The sequence below is a fragment of the Crassostrea angulata genome, chromosome 6, assembly GCF_025612915.1.
Source record: "Crassostrea angulata isolate pt1a10 chromosome 6, ASM2561291v2, whole genome shotgun sequence".
Taxonomy (NCBI): Eukaryota; Metazoa; Mollusca; class Bivalvia; order Ostreida; family Ostreidae; genus Magallana; species Magallana angulata.
The window spans coordinates 56,727,131-56,747,287 of NC_069116.1; the positions used below are offsets into that span (position 1 = coordinate 56,727,131).

The following is a 20,157-nucleotide window of genomic DNA, read 5'->3' on the forward strand; positions in this document are numbered from 1 at the left end:
GGTTTGGGGATTTCATCTGCCGGGGGGGGGGGGGGGGGGGGGTCTATTTGTTATTTTTTGGGAGTTGATTTTAATCAACTCTCCTATGCAGTCACGCAGACAAACCGAAAGTGAAACAGTGTTTGGACCTCAGCACAAATCATTGCTGCTGACAAGACTTAGTTCTTGAAAATAATTGATGAATTCGATGTAATGTATGCTAAAGCATTGTTTTTCAAGGAAACTTATTTATAAATACCTTGAAAATAGTCAGATTTTAAATGGTACGAACAATTTAAATATTTTTTGTAGTCGTATGTATTCCTACGCCAGGGTTCAATAGGGCGCGCTTGATTTTACCAAAAGGTGTACACCGTGTACACTTTTGTAAATCAAGTGCAAAGGTGTAGCTTTTCTACACCGAGTCAGGGGCATATGTTGTTGGGTGTAGCACTGAATCCAATACGGCGGACGAATGTTATGATGGAAACTTGGACAATGATTTTAAGTAATGTAACGGTTTAGAAGTCGCATAAAAGTTGTCGTTTGTATGAAAGCAATTAAATTTGAAAAGTGTGTTTATTTTATTGCATTTATATCACAAAAAACCAATTAATTGTCGCAGAACAGCAGATTCTTTGTTAAAACTGCACCCTTTTCTTCATATTCATTCTTAACTTCCCTACACCATGTACACTACACTATTGAAGTGGACTTGATATACAATACAAAATGTTTACACCGGTGTATACCGGTGTACACCAAGTTAAGCTTAATCAAGCGCGCCCATAAGTCTCGTTCAACTCGACCCTCGGCGGTCTCCCTAAATCCTTGTCGGAGATTTACGGTGTGAGCCGAGCGTTTGGTTGAACGAGACTAGAGTTCAATATTGCTTGGATCCATACAATTTTCGAGAAATATTTCTATCACTGATACATATATAGTTTGATTGAATTAATTTTATCTTTAAATATCATATAACATGATTCATATGGGGGTTTCTCGACATTCTTGTCGAAAAAGTCAAAAATTCATATTATAAAAATGTGCATAATTCAAATTAGAAACTATATGTTCTTGTCGTGCAAAATAACATATCATTGATTTTAAAATAAATAAACATTGACAAAATCAACTCCCATCAGTTCTTCAGTACTTTGATTTATGTTTGTTTTTACGTTCTAATTGTTGGTTTTTGTTGGATTTTTTTGTTTGTTTGTTTTATTTTATTTGTACTTTCGGGTTGTTTTCCTTTTCAAAAAGGAGGACTCGGAATAATCGATTAATTTTTATAAGAACCCCCCCCCCCCGAAAAGTCGATTTCATTTCCCGTAAATGGCAAAAGAGGAGTAACTTCGGTTTGTTTACATTTTCTCGGGGTCGGAGTTCAATCAGCATGTGACCACAAGGAGGGAAGTATAGACAGTAAAATCATTGTCAACAATGTAATGGAAAATCGAGTTTACCAAGCATGAAGCGTTTTTCACCTTTAAGCATCGTCTTACTGGCGCTCTCCAGTGTAATTGTCGTCTTGCTGACAGTTCTGAAAAAAGGTGTACCCATCGTTGCATCTGTGGACTCCGATCCCGAGCGTCTCAATGTTGACAGTTCAGTGTTACGGGCCCTCCTATGGTACAGCGATACTGGTGCCGATGGATGGACCAATGGCTCTGGATACAGCCTGTTTGGAAATGATTCTGATTCAGACGCAGATGTATGCTATTTTGATGAAATATTATTTTATCTATCTGAAGACAGGTTTACTTAGTGTAAAAATGTATATATAGGGCTCCTGTCACATAAAACAATTATCAACACTGATTAATGATGGGGTTTTTATCACTCAGAAAAGAAGTAGCTTGGCCTAATTTAAACCTTATTATTATAATAATAGCACAAAGTGTCAGAAAAGAATTTTTTTTTTAAATGGGTCACAGCTTATCCTGACAAAGTAAAATGACATTTTTAAACTTTTGTTTTACAGTGCAGTGATGTTCACAAAGTGAACAAATCAATGCGCTGTGATTTCACAAAGACGACGGATGATTGTTCTGTTGACGAGGGGTTTGTTGACTACACAGTTTTTGCTTACTGCCAGTTCACTCCTTCCCTTCTGCCACTGGCTCTTGTGATTTTGGTATGGCTTATATCAATTGTCATATATAACCATGTATATAAATTATGTAAATATGCTCTTATAACCTTAGAATATAATTTACTTTACGTGCCCACCAACAGGTTTATTTCAAAATTATTGATTCTGCTGGCTCCTGTTGGCCAATCGAAAGCTGCATGTATATGTTACACCCTGTTAATGACAAATCTACATGTATAATCTACATATGAGACACAAAATATATTGTGTTACAGGTTCTTTTCAAAGTCTGCAATTGTTTTTTAGTTGTTAGAGCTGCACCTGTTTGTAGGTTAACTACTCTGATAAGCTTGAGAGCATTAAAAAAATAATAAGTGAATGATTCAGTGTGAATTACTTTGAATTAATGCATCCCTGAATGGGTTTTTTGCAGTTTATTTGGTGGCTGTTCTTGTTTATTGGCCTGGCCATCACAGCAGATGATTAGTAAGTACATACCATTGCGCTTAATTCTACGAGAAACATCTCTCTCTCTCTCTCTCTCTCTCTCTCTCTCTCTCTCTCTCTCTCTCTCTGTAACCAAGCAGGGTAATTGCATGTTTGTAAGATATTGTTTTCCATGTTTTTTTTAGTTTTTGCCCTGCATTGACAGTCATATCAAAGACCCTGCATCTCAGCCATAACATTGCTGTATCCTTTGTTAAGGAGCAGAAACTGAACATTTTGTTGTTATTTAGGTTAAAGATGATTCTTGTACATCTCTCTTCTCCATTCTTTGCAAATTTAAATGATAAACAAAACTTTGAAATAAAATTAATTTCAATTAACTAGGATCAGCATTTATTTACTTGTTTTAGATTAATTTGAATGTATAAAAATTGTAATTTATTTAAATATTTTACACTTTGTATTTTGAATTGGCCATTCAATCAAAGAAATATAAAGCACATTTCATAGTGATAGTCTTTACACAAAGGTCATAACTTGAGGTACTCTATAAATTACAAAACCCAATGTATCACTTCCAAAAAATTATGTGGGATATTTTTTAAGACTGAAAAACCAAAAAAATAATACAGTAGTAAAAATACTACTTGTACAATGATAACACATGCAAGTATTGCTCCTTGTCGGGTGTTCCTTGACCTGTGTACAGGGGGTGACTTTCCTTGCCTTCGGTAATGGAGCACCAGACATTTTCTCTGCTATTGCAGCCATTGGCAATGCTAAGAATGGAGAGGCAGGCCTGGCTTTTGGAGCGTTATTTGGTTTGTATTGCCTGTTTGATAGTTGACCAATACTAAATAGAGAGCATCCAGCTGAATGAATGTAGTGAAAAAAGAATGTAGAAATAACAGATATAATAAAACTAAACAAATATAACTCTAGTGATCTAGATAACACATTCCACTCTTAAAGTCTTTGAAGTTACAATTACAATAGACTGAGGAAAAAAGGAGATAAATATTATATATTATCGGCATTAAATGAAAATGTAGATCTGAACTATACATACATGTAAAAAATTTCATGTATATCAGATATTTTTCAGCCAGTAACTACATGTAGTATTTCTAATGTCATGTAGATTTATAGTGTCTAGATGAATTTATTTCATACCCTCGATTTGATATTAGACGTAATTACATTTGAGTTCCTGACCCTCTGTTTCAGGGGCCGGTGTGTTTGTTACCGCTGTAGTGGCAGGCACCATTGCTATCATTCACCCATTTAATGCCATGCAGAGACCGTTTCTCCGAGACATTGTTTTCTATTTGGCAGCTGTTTTCTGGACATTCAGTGTAATGTGGGACAAAAAGATCACTAAAATAGAAGCTATAGGTAAACTGAACCTGAGATATATATATCTATATACCGGTAATACATAATAGTGACAAATAGTCACTCTCAGAAAAGTTGAGCACAATATGATAAATTCAAACAATTAGAGTATTATCTTCCTTTAAAAAATTGTAAATTGCGGCAAAGTTGAATTGTAATATTATTAACATTAGTTTATTAAATGAGTTAAGCAATACTATGAATATGAATAAAGAAACTGTAATTTAAGTATGTGAGTGTTTGAGAGTCAAGACTTATATGTCCATCCATACACTGTACATGTATGTAGTGGGTATAAGCTGAAAACTGTACAAGGCTTGTGATCCAAGTATTTTGCTCAAGCTTCAAAATACAGAGGAGCAATGCAAATTTTGTTTCTGTTTACAAGGACCTTTCCTTTGACCTTGACATTACTTCCAGTTCTTTTGGCTTAGTCTCAAATTGCTAAAAAATACAAAGTTCAGGTCAGATGAAATTTGTGTAGAAAACATTGAGGTTCTATGGACAAGATAAGGAGTGAGGGAATACATTTGAAACATGTCCAAATGTATGATTTGTGTGTGTATCTGGCATGTGTTGTAGGCTTTATCCTGCTGTACATTGTCTATGTGTTGGTTGTGGTGCTGGGGAGATACATCTATCAGAGATTCAAGACACCTGATGTCATTGGAGAAATCACAGTCAGTGAGTGCTTCCGTCTGTCTCTGTCTGTTAATAACATTGTCAACATACAGATTCATGTCATTAAAACAGAGGAAGTGTTTTCCGTTCTAATTTTAAAATCTTGTTGGATATGTCTTAATTTCTTGATTGCAGAAAATGAAGATAAAGATGAAACAGCTAGTGATGTAGAGGAAACAGGAGACAGCGGTAAAACTTTTTAGCTCTATCCCAAAATATCCAAATATGTTTCTATACAGGAACTTAACAGTTTAAGGCATAAAGTTTGAATGCATGACCATAATTCTTATTTGATTTTTGGAATCTCACCAATTGTTTTGATTGTTTGACTGCATGTAGTTGCCATTTATAATGTTTCATACTCAGTGCAAAGTGCAAACATGTATTCAACAAAATCATAAAAACATGAATGCACCTTTACCAGCAGGTTCTGAGAGTAAGCCCCTGTTGTCCAGTTTACGCTCAGAAACAAGAGGCAATGTAAACATCTCCACAGAGAGTATGGAGAGTAGTCCCGAGGATCCGAGTCCATTCCAGCAATTCCTATATGCCATTAATCCAATAGATACCGAAAACTGGCCAGAAATGAACCTAATCAAAAAAATTTATGAAGTGTTCAAGGTATATATTGACCATAAATTTCTGAATGAAATATCAGTTTTAGAATTGTATTCTTAAATGAGTGTGTGTTAATTTATCATGCTGTTTATTTGGTTGTATTTTACAGTGTCCGATGGTTTTCCTGCTAGTAATTACAACACCTGTAGTAGATTATGATGAAGAACTTCACAAGTGGAACCGCTACCTTAATTCACTACAGCTTACCACAGGACTATTGTTTGCCTCTCTTGCCACAAAAGGTCTGCTCTCTTCTTTGTTGCTAGGAAATTTTGTTGGATGTTTTCAGTTTTTAGTCACTTTAGTGGGATTCTGGTTGAAGAGTAGCCATGTCATTGTCAGTGTAACTTGCAGTTTTGATTTTTAAAGATTCAGTTTTTAAACTTTATTTGTTTAGACCCCTAATTTAATCAGATTATACAATTTTTACATTTCTTTAAATAGGAATAAAACCTAGAATGTTCACCATATATTTGCACATGACTTGGCAAAAAACTTTCAGTACATGTTTGTTTACATTTTAAATCTAGTATTGATCTAATAATGTCCTTTCTTAATTGTACATACTCTTCCACTGTGTTTTACTGCTTAAATAATTCACTCATCATGTGCTGTCTTTTAGCTCTATGTTGTTAATACTCCAAATGTTTACTTTTTTGGAGAGGCCATTCAAAGTGTGGTCATAAAAGAATATGTTTCGTCCTGTAAGGCTTCATATGGTTATGATTTGTTTCTGATCACAATGAACTTTATAAATTTTATGTCTGATTCCAGTAGACTTCAAGGTCAGATGCGACCTAAATTCCATTTTTTCCATTTTTCCTTATCCACACAGTTTGAAGATTTCCACTAAGTAATTCCATATTTATATTTTCATGTTATATGATACTTTTTTTATTTTGATATAAAGCATTGAATTGAAAATACATACTAAGACTTTATTTATAAGCATTCAATTGCATTTTGCAAGGAATTTTAAGGAAAATTCAAAATATTCTAGCTCCGAAAATAGCCTAGTAATATACCCTGAATTTTGGGGTATAAACAGGTTTAAATGATAATAAATAAGGAATGATATATGAAGGAAAATTATATATAATTGAGGAACATCTCGTGTATCATTAATTACAATTTATGTCCAATTATAGTGGGGTTTCATTGCATTCTGTTTGGATTACAGTGGGTTTTCAATACATGTTGTTCTTATTACAGTGGACCTTTATTATATTCTGTATCTTTTTACAATTGAGCATCATTACATTTTGTCTGTCATTACAGTAGGTTTTATAACATTCTGTTTCTTATTACAGTTGATTTTCATTGCATTTTGTGTCTGATTACACTGGGGTTTTGTTACATTTGTTTCTTGTTACATTGGACTTTTAATACATTCTGTTACTGATTACAGTAGTGTTTTTTACAGTTTGATTCTGATTACAATTGGTTTTCATTTGTGTCTGGATGTAATGAAATTTTACAACATGTTGTGTCTTATTATAGCTGCAGTGGGGTTTTATTTCAATTTTTTATGATTACAGTGGTTTTTAGTTACCCGGTATATGTTGTTATGATTAATACAGTGGACCTTCATTATATTTTGTTATAATTACAGTGCGCCATCATCACCTTTTGGTGTGATTACAGATGACCATCATTTCATATTGTTTCAAATTACAGTGCAACATTTTTGCATTTAAATGCTTCTGAATATGAGGGACTTTAATTATATTTTGCCTTGATTACAGTGGGCCTGAACACCATTGGTAGCAGCTTCCCTGTGTGGGCATTGGTCCTCATTATTGGAGTAGCTCTCAGTCTCCTTGTCTTCTTCACCTCTAAAAACGACCAGCAACCCAAGTATCACCCGGTGATTATCATGTTTACATATGTTATGATATACATTTATATCATTTTCAATCTATTAACTTATTCTTTAGGAATTATTTAATTTCATTTGCATTTTGGAAAAAAAAAGGATAAATTAAATTCTCAAAGTTTTAAATTATTTTAGTATTTGGCTTTTCCTTGTTTCAGCTATTTGCCTATGTGGGTTTCGTGGTGGCAGTCGTCTGGATCTACTCTGTGGCCAATGAGGTGGTCAACATTCTACAGGTATCAAACTTTTACCAGCTTTATCCCACAGTTTCCATTAATGCCTTAATTTGACTTTCTGTATGGGATCATCAAGCGGCTGAATTAAATGTGTCATTTGTCTGAGTAATGGCTGTTGGAGGTAGCGACATGCTGAGTTTGATTGAATTGGCAATGAAATGAGAAATCTGATGGATGGTAAATATTTGTTTATATGAATGATAGAAGGTCTTGCTGTTCTTGTTTTAACTCTCTAATTGATGATGAGTGATTTAGTATGAAACAATATTGAGGTTGCTTTGCCTTTACTTTTTACTAAAATACAAATTTTATGCAAATAGTTTAATGTCTTTACTTGAGTTGATGCTGCATGAAATTAAGACACCTACCACTATCAGTGAATGTAGAGCAGGCAAACAAACAAATATTAGATGTCTCTTTGATCTTAGATATACTGTATAACTTAGCTGTTCATGCAAATAGTTAATTTCAAACATCTTGAATAATTGTGTTTGATTCTGCATTTTATCCTTCCTCTCTTCATTATTTTTCTTACGTGTTAAGGTCAGACGACACGTTCCTCGAGAATCTTTTTTGTATCTCCTCGTAATAAAGAGTTCCAATAAAAAATATTAATTTTATAATTACTTTAAAAATGATTAAGATTTACTTTGTTGTGGTTATATGTCTAGATGGTCGAGTGGTTAGAACCGTGGCCGCTCACTGTCAGAAGCGTAGAGGTGCTAGAGGTCGTGAGTTCAAATCCCCGCCCCGGCGGAGATATAGTACATATATTACAGTGAATTTCGCTGTGCTGTAGAGGTATTTATTTTTATATCAGCAATTCAAATGTATTTTCAAGAAGATTATATAGAGAATTTCATACTCTAGTATTTTGCAGAAATGCCTGGTAAGGTACTCTAATTTTTTGCAAGAAGGCTTGTCAAAGTAGTAGTAAACCATTAACAGATTGCTGGAAAAAGTTATCTAAAATTGAGGAACGTGTCGTCTGACCTTAATATGTGTTCTTTGAAAAATGCCATTGTATTATTTCAGTTTTATTTGTCTGCTTCCCTTTTATCCAGCATGACCCTAAAGACAGTTCTTTTTTATATACATGTACATTGTATTGATTGTAATATGTTATTTAAGAGAGATTTTTTTCTGTGCATATAAAAACTAAAAAGTTCGATTATAAAAGTTTTTACATGTAATAACAATAAAAGATTATTTCAAAATAAAAGTTTTGATTTGTTTGCAGACTTTTGGAGTTGTGTTCAGTATCAGTAACGCTGTTTTGGGCCTGACTCTGCTCGCATGGGGAAACAGTATAGGAGGTTTGTGTTCTAGTTAACTGATGACATTTATTGGACGCCTGAAAAAAAATATTTTTATCTCACCGGAGTAAAAAGCTGAAGTGAGCTTTTCTGATCAAAACTTGCTGTTGTCTGTATTTGTCATTAATGAAGCTGTTAGCATTGTCATTGAATGTAAGAAAATGTTAGAAGGAATATTAAAAAACAATCTGAAGGACTGTTACTCAGGTGAGCAATGTAGCCTATGTGCCTCTTTGTTTTGGTTGCAGATTTGATAGCTGATACAGTGATGGCCAGACAAGGTTACCCCAGGATCGGCATATCTGCATGTTTCGGAGGACCTCTGTTTAGTATCCTTTTATGAAAACTCGAAATAAAAATGATTGGGGCTGTTACCATAAAATATTCAGGAAATAATGATTGTCTGGAAAATTCAATATATGTTGAAATTTTAATGTAATTTTCAAAGATGTGATACTGTGAAAAAAAATATTTCTTGTATTAAAGATTACAGTAGATCTTGATTTACTTTATTTAAACCTTTTAGTAGAACTTAATGACATATTTGTCAGATATATTAGTTGATCAGTTCTTTCAGGGCCTATATGGGTGATTAAACCTTTACACAAGTTTGTAAATTAAAACAAGTGGAAAGTAATTTGACTCCTGGGAATTTTTGTATCACCCCCAATACATTTTTTGGTTCAGACCCACATCTGACTTAGTGATCAGCATCGGAATACTGGTGTGAACTAATGTTTTGAATTATTGTTTGAATTACTTAAAGAGATTCCACACAGCTAAATAAAAGATAGCTTAGATTAAGATCTCTAAACATATACAACACATTATCTCTATGTACAGCATAACATTTAAATACCCTGTCAAAAGATAAATGCCATTGTATTATTGTGTAGTCGACAGCATTATCACATTTCTCTATTGTCCATATTACTGTTTGTTATCTTTTCATTTTGCTGACTGTATTTGCTTTAGAATGTTTCAAACATGAAGTAGATAATTATACACTATATTAATTTTCTAACAAACGAAAATGGTATAATTTTCTCATCGATTTTATACAGTAGAATACAGAGTGTTACAGGCATCCTACTACCATAATGTTTGGTTCCTTAACAGACAAGATTTATTGTTAGGTATAGGTATTCCATTCACAATAGCAACAATAAAGAAAGGTGATTATGAGGTGAGGTTACGTTTGTATTAATGCACCTACATGTAAATATAAGGTCTGGCTAATCTGACCCAGTCTTCAGGGAAAACAACATTGTGTATCATAAAGTCCCCTGTTTCAGTCTTCTTACATACAAGTATGTTCATATACAGAATATTTATCAGTGTGTTGATAAAGATGTTTGTATCGGTCCCATATCAACAATCGCTCTGTTAATTTCATCGTGTCGATTTTATGATATATATGTATATTGTAAGAATTCATATTTACCGTACCTGTATATAATTATGTAAAGTATCAGTCAAGACCCATTTATCAAAATTTAAGTTAAGAATTGGGGTATCTTTTATACTTTGAATCGGTACTTCACTGACCAACAGCGTACTCAATATTGTTATGCTTAAAGGGGTGGGGTGGTCGAGTCTCTGTGATAGATACATGTAGTTGCAAAGTCACCTTGCGCCTCTCAGTACATTGGTGTACGTTGGTTTTCTATTTCTGCAGCTTTCCATTACACTAGAGGAGTACGTGTTGGCAGGGTTTTTGGCGCTTAGTTTGCTGACGTCATTGATTGTTGTGCCCTTGTCGAAATTCCGGATGTCACGTCCTTACGGTATCGGCCTTATTGTGTTGTACGTCATCTTTCTTGTTGTGGCACTGCTCACGGAATCTAACGTCATCACAGCGGACATTAACTGATTTATACAGGGAGATGTTTAAACATTTGACAGGTTTATATCATCTTGTTAACTTGAGAAATCCATATTTTCTTAAGAATGAAATACTCAAGGCAGTTTTGATCTCAAGCTACTATTGTTTAGAAAAAAGCCTACCATCATAAAACAACCTTAGGATTTATTTGCACTTAAACTAGTTTGTAAAATTGATAGAGCGAGTTTGATATTAGTTTTATCTTGATTTTATGGAAATGAATATGTTGTATATATTTGTTGATTTAATTTACAAATTGCTAGTTACACTAGTATTCAATATGGCATCTACATATATATGTTTGATACTCGGATTAAGAGTTTCCTTTAAATCGTGTTTTACAGCTGCAATACAGCCTATTAATAATTTATTTGATTTTGTTAATGTTATGCTTAATTGTACAAATTAGACATGAACATTGTTATTTATATACGTTTGTCGTAGTGAATTTTATGAGTTCCTATCAGTATTTCAATGTGTTTCCTAAGTTTGAAACGCGAGAATGCCGGTGTATGTTAAACCAGATTTTGCCAAACACTAATGGTATACCCTTGCCATATAGTGGAGAGATCTCATTGGTTATAAGACTCACTTCATCGAAGAACTAATATAGCTTTCATATTTTAGCAGTAAAAATTAGAAGTGTTGTTGAATATTAATTTCATTTTTATTTTTTATTATTTATTGCAATGTAGTACATGTAGTTAAAAACCAAAAACATGAGACTTTCAAGAACGTGAAACTTGACGTTGTATGTACGTGGCGGTAAAGATCGCACCATTGGGTCCATTCATTGCTACATTATCTGGACATAAAATACTCACTGTAGGATATCATGAATAGCCAATACTTATGTTCATCGGTTTTAAAATCAATTACGTTCAGAATCATCTAGAAATGATTTATAGAGTCAAGATGTCTTTTTTCTGCTTTCGTATAAGTTTGATAAAGTGCTAAAATATAATATGATTTTAATGATGCAGCATTTATAATACTTTAAATTTTGAAGTAAATCAAAACATGATTTGTTGTATACATGTACATTGTAAGCTTTGTAGCTTTATGAATTAATTAACGGGGCAAAATTACCCAACATCGGGTTTTTAGTTTTGATTAGTACATTGTATATTTAAAGTGCCTTTCATTCATTTATATTACTGTCTTTTTCATATATTGTCAATTCTCGGTTAATTTTCTAACCTGGCTAATTTTGGACAAAGTTTGGTCAATTTTTTTTTATCAAGATAAGGGACCAAAAGAGACTTGAATCAGTCGTGAGAATGCCAAACGTATGTATCATTGTCGCCTTGCTCTTTGTTATATTTACGTACTTGTATATATACGAAGTGGTTTTTGTTGAGCATTATGCATTATATGTCATACATTGTACTGTATATATATTAAAGATCCATCTGTGATAAGAAAATACAATTAAATTGTTAGGTTGTTTTCAGTAGTATATGTTGTAATTTATTAAAGTCTGGATGTGTTCGAGTGCACATTGAAGTGTCATCGATTTAATGCTCTGAGCTTGAGTGGACTCACCTTGACAACCGTGTACTTTTATTTACCTGTTTATATAAGTATTCTGTAGGTAATGGAATTCATCGGGTGTATAAGGAGCTTTTAGATAATTGAATGGCATATCCTCATTAAGACTTATTGATTGTTTACGTTCAATTCTATTGTTAAATGAACTTAATTTGTACAAATAATTCTATATTTAGAACATATACTTTCAATGAAGAACGAAAAGGGTAAATTAATTAGTCAGTCATTAATCACGCGCGTGCCTAACTACCGCGTTAATCCGATACTAATCCTATTATGGATTAAGTTTTGTACTATGAACGACAGCAGGAATTATATCCAAGCTTTAAGTAAACTGCTGTCATAAGTTTTGTTGGAAGTTTTTGTCGAATGACCCAATAAATTCCGACGTAGTACGAGAGTATAGCGTTATATACCTGCATTATTATAATCAATAGCGCCCATTCTTCTCGTGCATGTGGACAAACGCTAATTCGCTGAAACTGAATTTACTGTGCTAGCGGAACCTCTTTGTGGCGATTGGCGAACAGCGGTATATAGGCGTAAACAAAGCGAATGTAGACAAATTAAAATTTAAACCCCATCGACATATATTATAATAGTTAAAAGAAACAAGTTAAAGCGTGAAGACAGCTTTCCGAACCTGATACCACGACGATAAAGACAAGCGCGACCTCTGTGCATTGCTACCTGTAAGAGGGGTCAACACACAAACAATCGTATTTAGGAGTCGTTTCCCCCGCTGTCTTATCTGCCTCTACTCGTGGAAACCTAGAACCTCACGGGAAATTCAAGTCCGATTTTGATCGAAGGGATCAAATTGTGAATTTTACTTCAGCAAGGAGAATGTAGGAATTATTACTAGTGTTGTTATATAGAAAATTTCAGAAATTTTTTATTGAAACTTTGAAAGTTGTGAGATATAATGGAACTGGATTGATAGGAGCAAGGACATGATGACAGACAACGGGGACCAGTCATTTATCCGAGTCAAGTATGGAGGTAAGTGTTTAGATATAAACATAATTAAGAGTGACCGGTCATTTATTTGAGTCTGAACGTGAGTCTAATTAAACTGCTAATATAAGATGGGGAATGGGTAGGAAAGTTAATACAAACTCTGCTCTTTTTGTCTTTGGGGTCCGTCTCGGCAACAGATACTCTTTCTTTCATAATTAACCCATTAGAAAAAGGAAAGGGGGAAAAATAATACTCTCTTGTCCCGATTTGTTTCGAATCAAGTTCTAGAGATAAATCAACATAAAGTTGAAGATTTAATTATGGAACATACTGGTGATATATGTGTATTAGAATGGTTCATTACGGATACACAGCTCTGACGTTGGCAAGGAATTTAAATGTCGGTGTTGGAAATGCACCTGTAATTTTTTCTTTTCTTCTTTCTCCGAACAGAATCTTAAGTTACAATTTATCTTGGAATGATAGAAGCAATAAACGTCTACTTTGTTGGTTCTTTTGCTGGCTGTTGTTATTTTGTTCACGATAATTGTTTTGCTGCTGAAGAACCAATATTATATTGTCATAAAATTGAAATAAAATTTTGTCATTAATAATAATTTTTGTAATTACCAAGCGCCGTTCTTTTACAACAGCGTACAGATCAATGGGGAGAGAGAGAGAGAGGAGAGAGAGAGAGAGAGAGAGAGAGAGAGAGAGAGAGAGAGAGAGAGAGAGAGAGAGAGAGATGTCCTACTTTACTATTCTGATTTCAATCTAATCCATTAAAATTGAAATCGATTTAATATTTTCAACAGAGTAAGACCAGGTTCGATCAATATTTAGTTTCTCTCAAGAAGCTCTTAAGGGGTTTACCACCCAAATATTTAAACTATAGGACGGATAATTGCTTTCTTTGGCGTTAGAGAGATGTTTACCTTGGTCGTTGCGAAAGAAGACAGGCACTGAGGCGTGTTTCGTAAAGAGAAGAAATGACTTCGATTGTTTTACAGCTTCTCTGTCTTTATTTGCACTAATATGAAAATATAATTAATATTGTCATTGAATTAGCTTTACCTGAAACTATATGTATCAGCAGTATTAGCCATAAATAATTGTTTCAATATCGGAGTGGTCTGACATAACAGTCGTGATATATTGTTCCATTTGTCATTAATGTTCTTATGTCTGCCCGTGCTCTATCTTGCAGATAACCAGGAGGCCATCTTTAACCCCTGGTGCTCCAGCTACACCCTGATGGAGTGGATCAGAAAGAAGTGTAACTGTGATAGTGACAGTAAGTGTCCTACCAAAACCTTGGCCCAGGAAAAACGGCAGCGGCTCTTGTTACTATGGCAACATTCTATGGTGACCATCACTGAAAAATCTTAATTCGCTAGCATTGCAGTGACAGCTTATTGTCATGATATGACTTGTAAAATCCGTTGATATTATCTCAGTGACAAGTCTTAATTACCACGACGTCGCATGGTATTTCCATATTTGCCAGCATACACCTCGCAACATATTAACTTACTGCATCATACTAATGAACTCAATGTAGCACAACGTATTTTAAGTAATGTGTTAAAGTGCAGTAGATCTTCTCATGTACGCACTTGTTTACCTACAGAGTAAGAAGCCTCAGTGTTGGAGTCTGTGTTCTTGAGAACAATTTTTTATTAGTTTTTTTAAAGAAGTTTTTTTTCAGTTGGTTTTGTTACAAGTGAACAATCAAAAGTGAAATAAAAAACCGAAAAAGAATTTCAACAACTAGAAACATGTAATGGTCACATCTCAACAGTTCCATTAAAGTTTGAGTAATCCGAGTTTACTAGATAGCGGTGCCAGCCGTTTAATTTGTAATGATCAGTCGCTGCTTCTTGAGAAAGGGAGGTGTAAACAACCCATGCACGTTCCATTAAATGCTGGTATTAAACCATATAAGTAACTCAGAACTACAGTACACTGTCATTCTTTATCGCAGACTTTAGGCTGAATATCTATAACAAGGGAAATTGAGAGTTGAGGTCTATTGAACTGGGTACGACAATAACTGCAATTCTATTACAAGGGTTTAATTGAATTCGCCATTTCAGGTCTGAAAGTTTTATCGAATGTAGTCAAGGAAGGGCCTCTGCATTAAGTGCTTTACATGGCTGATAATGCAATGGGGATAATCGGATTGGATCATCAAGGCTATGACATAACCCTGGTTACTTTGTTCTTCTGCGTTATGGCCGTCTGGAATCCTAGACTTCAAAGCTAATTTAAAGCTGAATTACTACTGCTTAAGTCAAAATTCACATGTGTTAAGAATGCTCTAAAAGTATATGCCTTTTGATGAAAACATGTGTATATGGAAATGTACTTGTAAAAGCACCTTACGTTTATGATTCGCACCTGACAATGACCTCTTTCATGTTTCTGTCCGTAATGTCGTTCAATTCCGGTCTCTTCTTGCACTTTATACACTAGCTACATGCGACACTTTATACACTAGCTACATGCGACACTTTATACACTAGCTACATGCGACACTTTATACACTAGATACATGCGACTCTTCAGATTTTAAGCTTAAAACTTAATTAATTAAAACTTAATTTGAAGTTTATCTGATTTGATATGTTCTGTATTTCCAGTTTTGATTGACCTAGTGGATATGGACGGTCAAGTGAAGAATTTGTCAGGTCGTTCCAAGGAATACGCAAGTGAAGTGGTCAACGGCAGGGAAACCTATGTATTAATCCGCGTGGAAAGTGAGTGATTGGTCAGAGTTGATAATCTTTTAGGGAAAAATATGATCTCTTATAGTGTCTTTTGGACCTGTATAACTATCAATCAAACACACGTCATATTAAGAAATAAAGTACGAGTTTTCGTGATTGTTGCAGAATAACCTCCGAGGTCGAGAAATGTTGTTTTGAAATATAATAGCCGAGGCGTTAGCCGAGGCTTTTATATTTCAAACAACATTTCGAGACCGAGGAGGTTATCCTGCAACATTCACGATAACAAGAACTTTATTTCTATTCTACTAACAGCCCAGTATTTCTATGGATCGTTTCTCCTATAGAGAGACGATCTAGGTCATTTTGACGGCTGTTCCGTGTAACCCCAATGGTTTTGTTGGTAATGTTTACATGTGTATCGATCAAAGGAATCACATGCAGACGACAGAAATTTCTTTGGTTTTTTAATACTCTTATCTTATTTATAAAATATCTTTGAATCATGTTCCTAATATTATAAAAGCAATTTAATACGATTATTACTACTACACGATATATATTTTATGTAAAAACATGAAGGTGAAAAAATGCTAGGGAGGTGCTAGGAACAGCCGCATTGATCTCTTAAAAATAAACATTTGAGGCAATACACATAGTTTTGACTGGAACTAACACGTGAAACTGACATGGTTTTAAAACTTTTTACGGTTTTAAGTTGTACTTTCATAGTCAGTGCGAGACAAATAGGTATTTCTGATCTGATAATTTACTGATGACGTTCGTGGTATATTGGAGAATAATGTCCGCGGCATCTCTTTGATCTCGGCAATAACTGTAGTAGAATAAAGAATAACTAAAATGTATATATACAAATTACATTTCAACATTTTTGGCACTTGCGTTTCCGATCGTTATATTTCTCTCACTGTGAAACATAAAATCAGTGAAAGCCATTATACATGTATATTGAAAATTTTGTATTGGAATACATATCAATATTTTGATTAGGGTTTTTGTTGCTTGTCAATATGATCGACAGAAAGTTTACCGGTAGAGCGATACCAATACTGCGGTAATATATTGCACAAACAAATAAATCTGGAGTTATTTTTACTCATTGTGTTGGACGGGTTTCAATGGATAGTCCTAAATAATACACATTTTCACAGTGAAAGCTGGATTCAATTCAATTATTTTCAGTGCAAGATGTCTGTAACCTTGAATTGATAATCTATTTAATATCCGATCTCTTAAAGGGCATCTAAATTTAGTCAGAAACTAAATGCTCTCTGCAGTTTTCCCTTTAATCGAATTAAGTAGTTCACTAACTGCCGTAAAAGACATAGTTTAACATTACATGACCTTGAACGGAGAATTAAAATAGCATGTTTAAAGCTTGCCCTAGCATAAAAGTTCCTTAGCTATTCATTGCATCCAAAAATACCATCATCCTGTACGAAGAGCATGGAATGGTTAATAAAGGAAACCAATGAATTAAATCGGAAGAGTACCAACGCGAAGTCGCCATTGATTCCGTTTCTATCCGGATTAAATTATTTCACCTACCCGTTAATTACATTGCAATAGAGAAAATCTCCGGTATCAAGTTCGTGCAGAGATCAGAATGTTATCAAACCGATGGAATTTTAGTTATCAGTTGTCCAATGATTATCCCATTAATTCGATTGTTTCCCGGGTACCCTTGGATAATTGTCCCACACCGTCTGGTGAACAATAGTATTGCACTCTACACAAACTAAGAATTTCATTCCGTCAGTGCATCTACAGAAAAAGGGAAATCTGATAGCTAAGAACATTAATCTTAAGAATCCCTTTAGCCTTGACGATGAATAATTCAACATGTAGAGATTGGCAAATGCTGATTCACAGTGAATCACAAACTTTGTTTTTCGGTCGTTAGAAACCAGAAATTGTTAAGAAATTAAAAAATAGAAACGTCTGCTCTGATTTCATGATTCGATCTTTAAAATATCATTGATGAACATATTATTTATGTTCTCACAATTGGGAGGTCTTACTGATAAAAAGTACATGATTTATTATCTAAATTATTTGTTTTTCTAATAAATCCCTGTATTTACATTTCAGAGATAGGAGATGGCAAGTACAACTATACGTCTCTGCTGAACAATCTAGGAGACGTAAACCCAGAGCTATTCGGTAAGTCAACCAAGCGGTGTAACTCTGCTTATGAAGTGTTCTTAGAACCCATTAAAAATATGGTTCTTTTATTAAAACGTCTATTTAAAAGTTACACTGTGTAGTAGATATACAGATGAGTATTTTTAAAGTGTGGTAAAATTCTCTTTCCTTTCTACTTTTTTTATACCAATCAGCAAAATGACTGTGATCAGTTGAAAGTAAGCGAGCATTGTAATGATAAACAAACATATTTACATAACGTAGTTCATTGTGAAACATATTTTGAGACACCGTGGTAAATCGGTTCAATGTACAGAATGTCTTAGCTCTTGATATGTATACAAGAATCTCAATTAGAAACCTGAAAGATTTAAAAAAAATTAATGCAACTATGATACAGCCATTTTTATACAACACTTATATTTCCATTTTATAATGCATCCTTATATGAACCATTAGAAAGACAAAAACGTTCAATTCTGTGTTAATTTTATATGACGACACAATGATTATCGCAAGAACTTATCATTTGACGGTTGTATTATTCTAAGCGTAAAAATAGTGTTATATTAATGCTTCTGAACGATTTACCTTTCTTAAATGTAAATAATAAACAGCAATGTTAAAAAGTTCAGTGGGATAAGAACTTGGTTGCATGGTACGTGATCAAAACCTCTGTGAAGCACAGGATTTGATCACGTGACCAACCAAGTTCATATCCCAGTGAAGTTTATTTTATTTTAACTTGCTTTTTATTTCTTTTACGAATAAATGATGCAAAGGTTCGCAACAGATTACTTAAATTTTGGTATTCTTTTCAATGCGATTTGAAAGCAACGTAAGACTAACAAAAAGGGATTAGAATGTCATAAAGTTACTTGAAATACAAATACAAATACAAATATTTTATTATCACAAACACAATTACAATAATTAGCAAAGGCCCAATGGATATATAGAAACATCATTGTATGTTTACAATAACTGCATGTACAGTATATATAGTTTTACTGATCTATATAGATCAGTTTAACATTGCCTTAGAGTAATTGACATCTGTGTTCAAAGCGGTCATTAATGAATTTAACAGTAATTTTAAAAATAGTATGTATTTCACTATTTAAACATACATGTAAAATGTATCTTTCTTTGTCCAAGTTATTGGCAATATTTATTTTAATTATATTATAAAAATTACTAAAATAGCTGTTCCTTAGATGATACTACTTATATTACATGTACTAATCCTAGAAGAATTCTATAAACACACATACATTCTGTACTAGGTAAATTGAGCGTGATGTCAAGACCACAGACGAGAGTAAAAGGAAAGAAAAACAACAAACCATTAAAAACACCAAAGAGTTCTCGCAACGAGTCTGCAAAGAGGCCAAGAAGTAGTGAGAAGAAAAAGTAGTTCCGGCGACTGTGAATTCCGATGTTTATTGACCTATAGCTGTGTATCATATCATGGTACTGATCAAAATACAGGGTAGAATGTCTAGTGGCCTAGGGTACACAACAAAACTAATGGATACAACTGTGCTATCATTACACCGACTGTCCTTAGCAAATGAATGCTTGGTTATATAGGATAAAGCATTCGTTTAATAAGCTTAAAGTGTTTTTTATAGGACATATTCGTTAAAACCGTATGTTATTTATACTTATTTTGCAATTCCTTTTATATACTTTTGATATACACATGTATGGTATATCGTTTTGTCGTACGTTAACTTAAAGTTGTCATGACATGAGGTTCATGTATTATACATGTATAAAGGGTTATATGCATTTGAATGTTAACTTAACTATTACTTGCCTATATAGGGCAATTAAAGGTTTTCTGTTATGAAATCAAATAAAAAGATTATGCAATTTTCAAATTGTTTTGTTTGATTGTTTATCCACTGCCTTTTTGCTTTTGTATACTAAGAAACAGAGAATTGCCTGTTAATTTCCTTTACATCCGGGTTTTCAAAGTTTTTTTTATCTGGACAGTCACTCTTGTGAACTTAAATAGGGTAATATTAGTTTTCTACTGACATCTGCTTGCATTTTACAATAATGGATATTAAATATTTTTGCGGGACAAAAACCTTTACCTCACGTCATTAGAAATACGATTTCTGTAGGGGTTATTTCTCTTACCTTAGACATTCTACTTTTCAGTAACAGGAATTCTCTGCAGGTGTTTCTTCTTTAAAATACATAAAACAAACG

General features: G+C 33.7%; 2 protein-coding genes across 3 annotated transcripts; both read left to right on the top strand.

Moving 5' to 3' along the window:
- The first annotated feature begins 1,366 nt into the window (after positions 1-1,366).
- LOC128188328 (mitochondrial sodium/calcium exchanger protein-like) lies at positions 1,367-12,962 on the top strand. 2 transcript variants are annotated; one of them, XM_052859308.1, is made up of 16 exons: positions 1,367-1,693; positions 1,964-2,116; positions 2,508-2,560; positions 2,707-2,764; positions 3,231-3,342; positions 3,749-3,916; positions 4,499-4,600; positions 4,733-4,786; positions 5,022-5,218; positions 5,325-5,457; positions 6,961-7,082; positions 7,250-7,327; positions 8,568-8,643; positions 8,892-8,972; positions 9,768-9,829; positions 10,322-12,962. In XM_052859308.1, the coding sequence occupies exons 1-16, from the start codon at positions 1,451-1,453 to the stop codon at positions 10,514-10,516; spliced, it is 1,887 nt and encodes a 628-aa protein (XP_052715268.1). In that variant the 5' UTR covers positions 1,367-1,450; the 3' UTR covers positions 10,517-12,962. The 2 variants fall into 2 exon arrangements, with proteins under 2 accessions (XP_052715268.1, XP_052715269.1); XM_052859309.1 differs by having other exon boundaries at positions 5,025-5,218.
- Positions 12,701-19,820, top strand: LOC128188329 (uncharacterized). Its single transcript, XM_052859310.1, has 5 exons — positions 12,701-13,081; positions 14,247-14,333; positions 15,682-15,798; positions 17,881-17,952; positions 19,221-19,820. The coding sequence occupies exons 1-5, from the start codon at positions 13,033-13,035 to the stop codon at positions 19,349-19,351; spliced, it is 456 nt and encodes a 151-aa protein (XP_052715270.1). The 5' UTR covers positions 12,701-13,032; the 3' UTR covers positions 19,352-19,820.
- Positions 19,821-20,157: the final 337 nt, after the last annotated feature.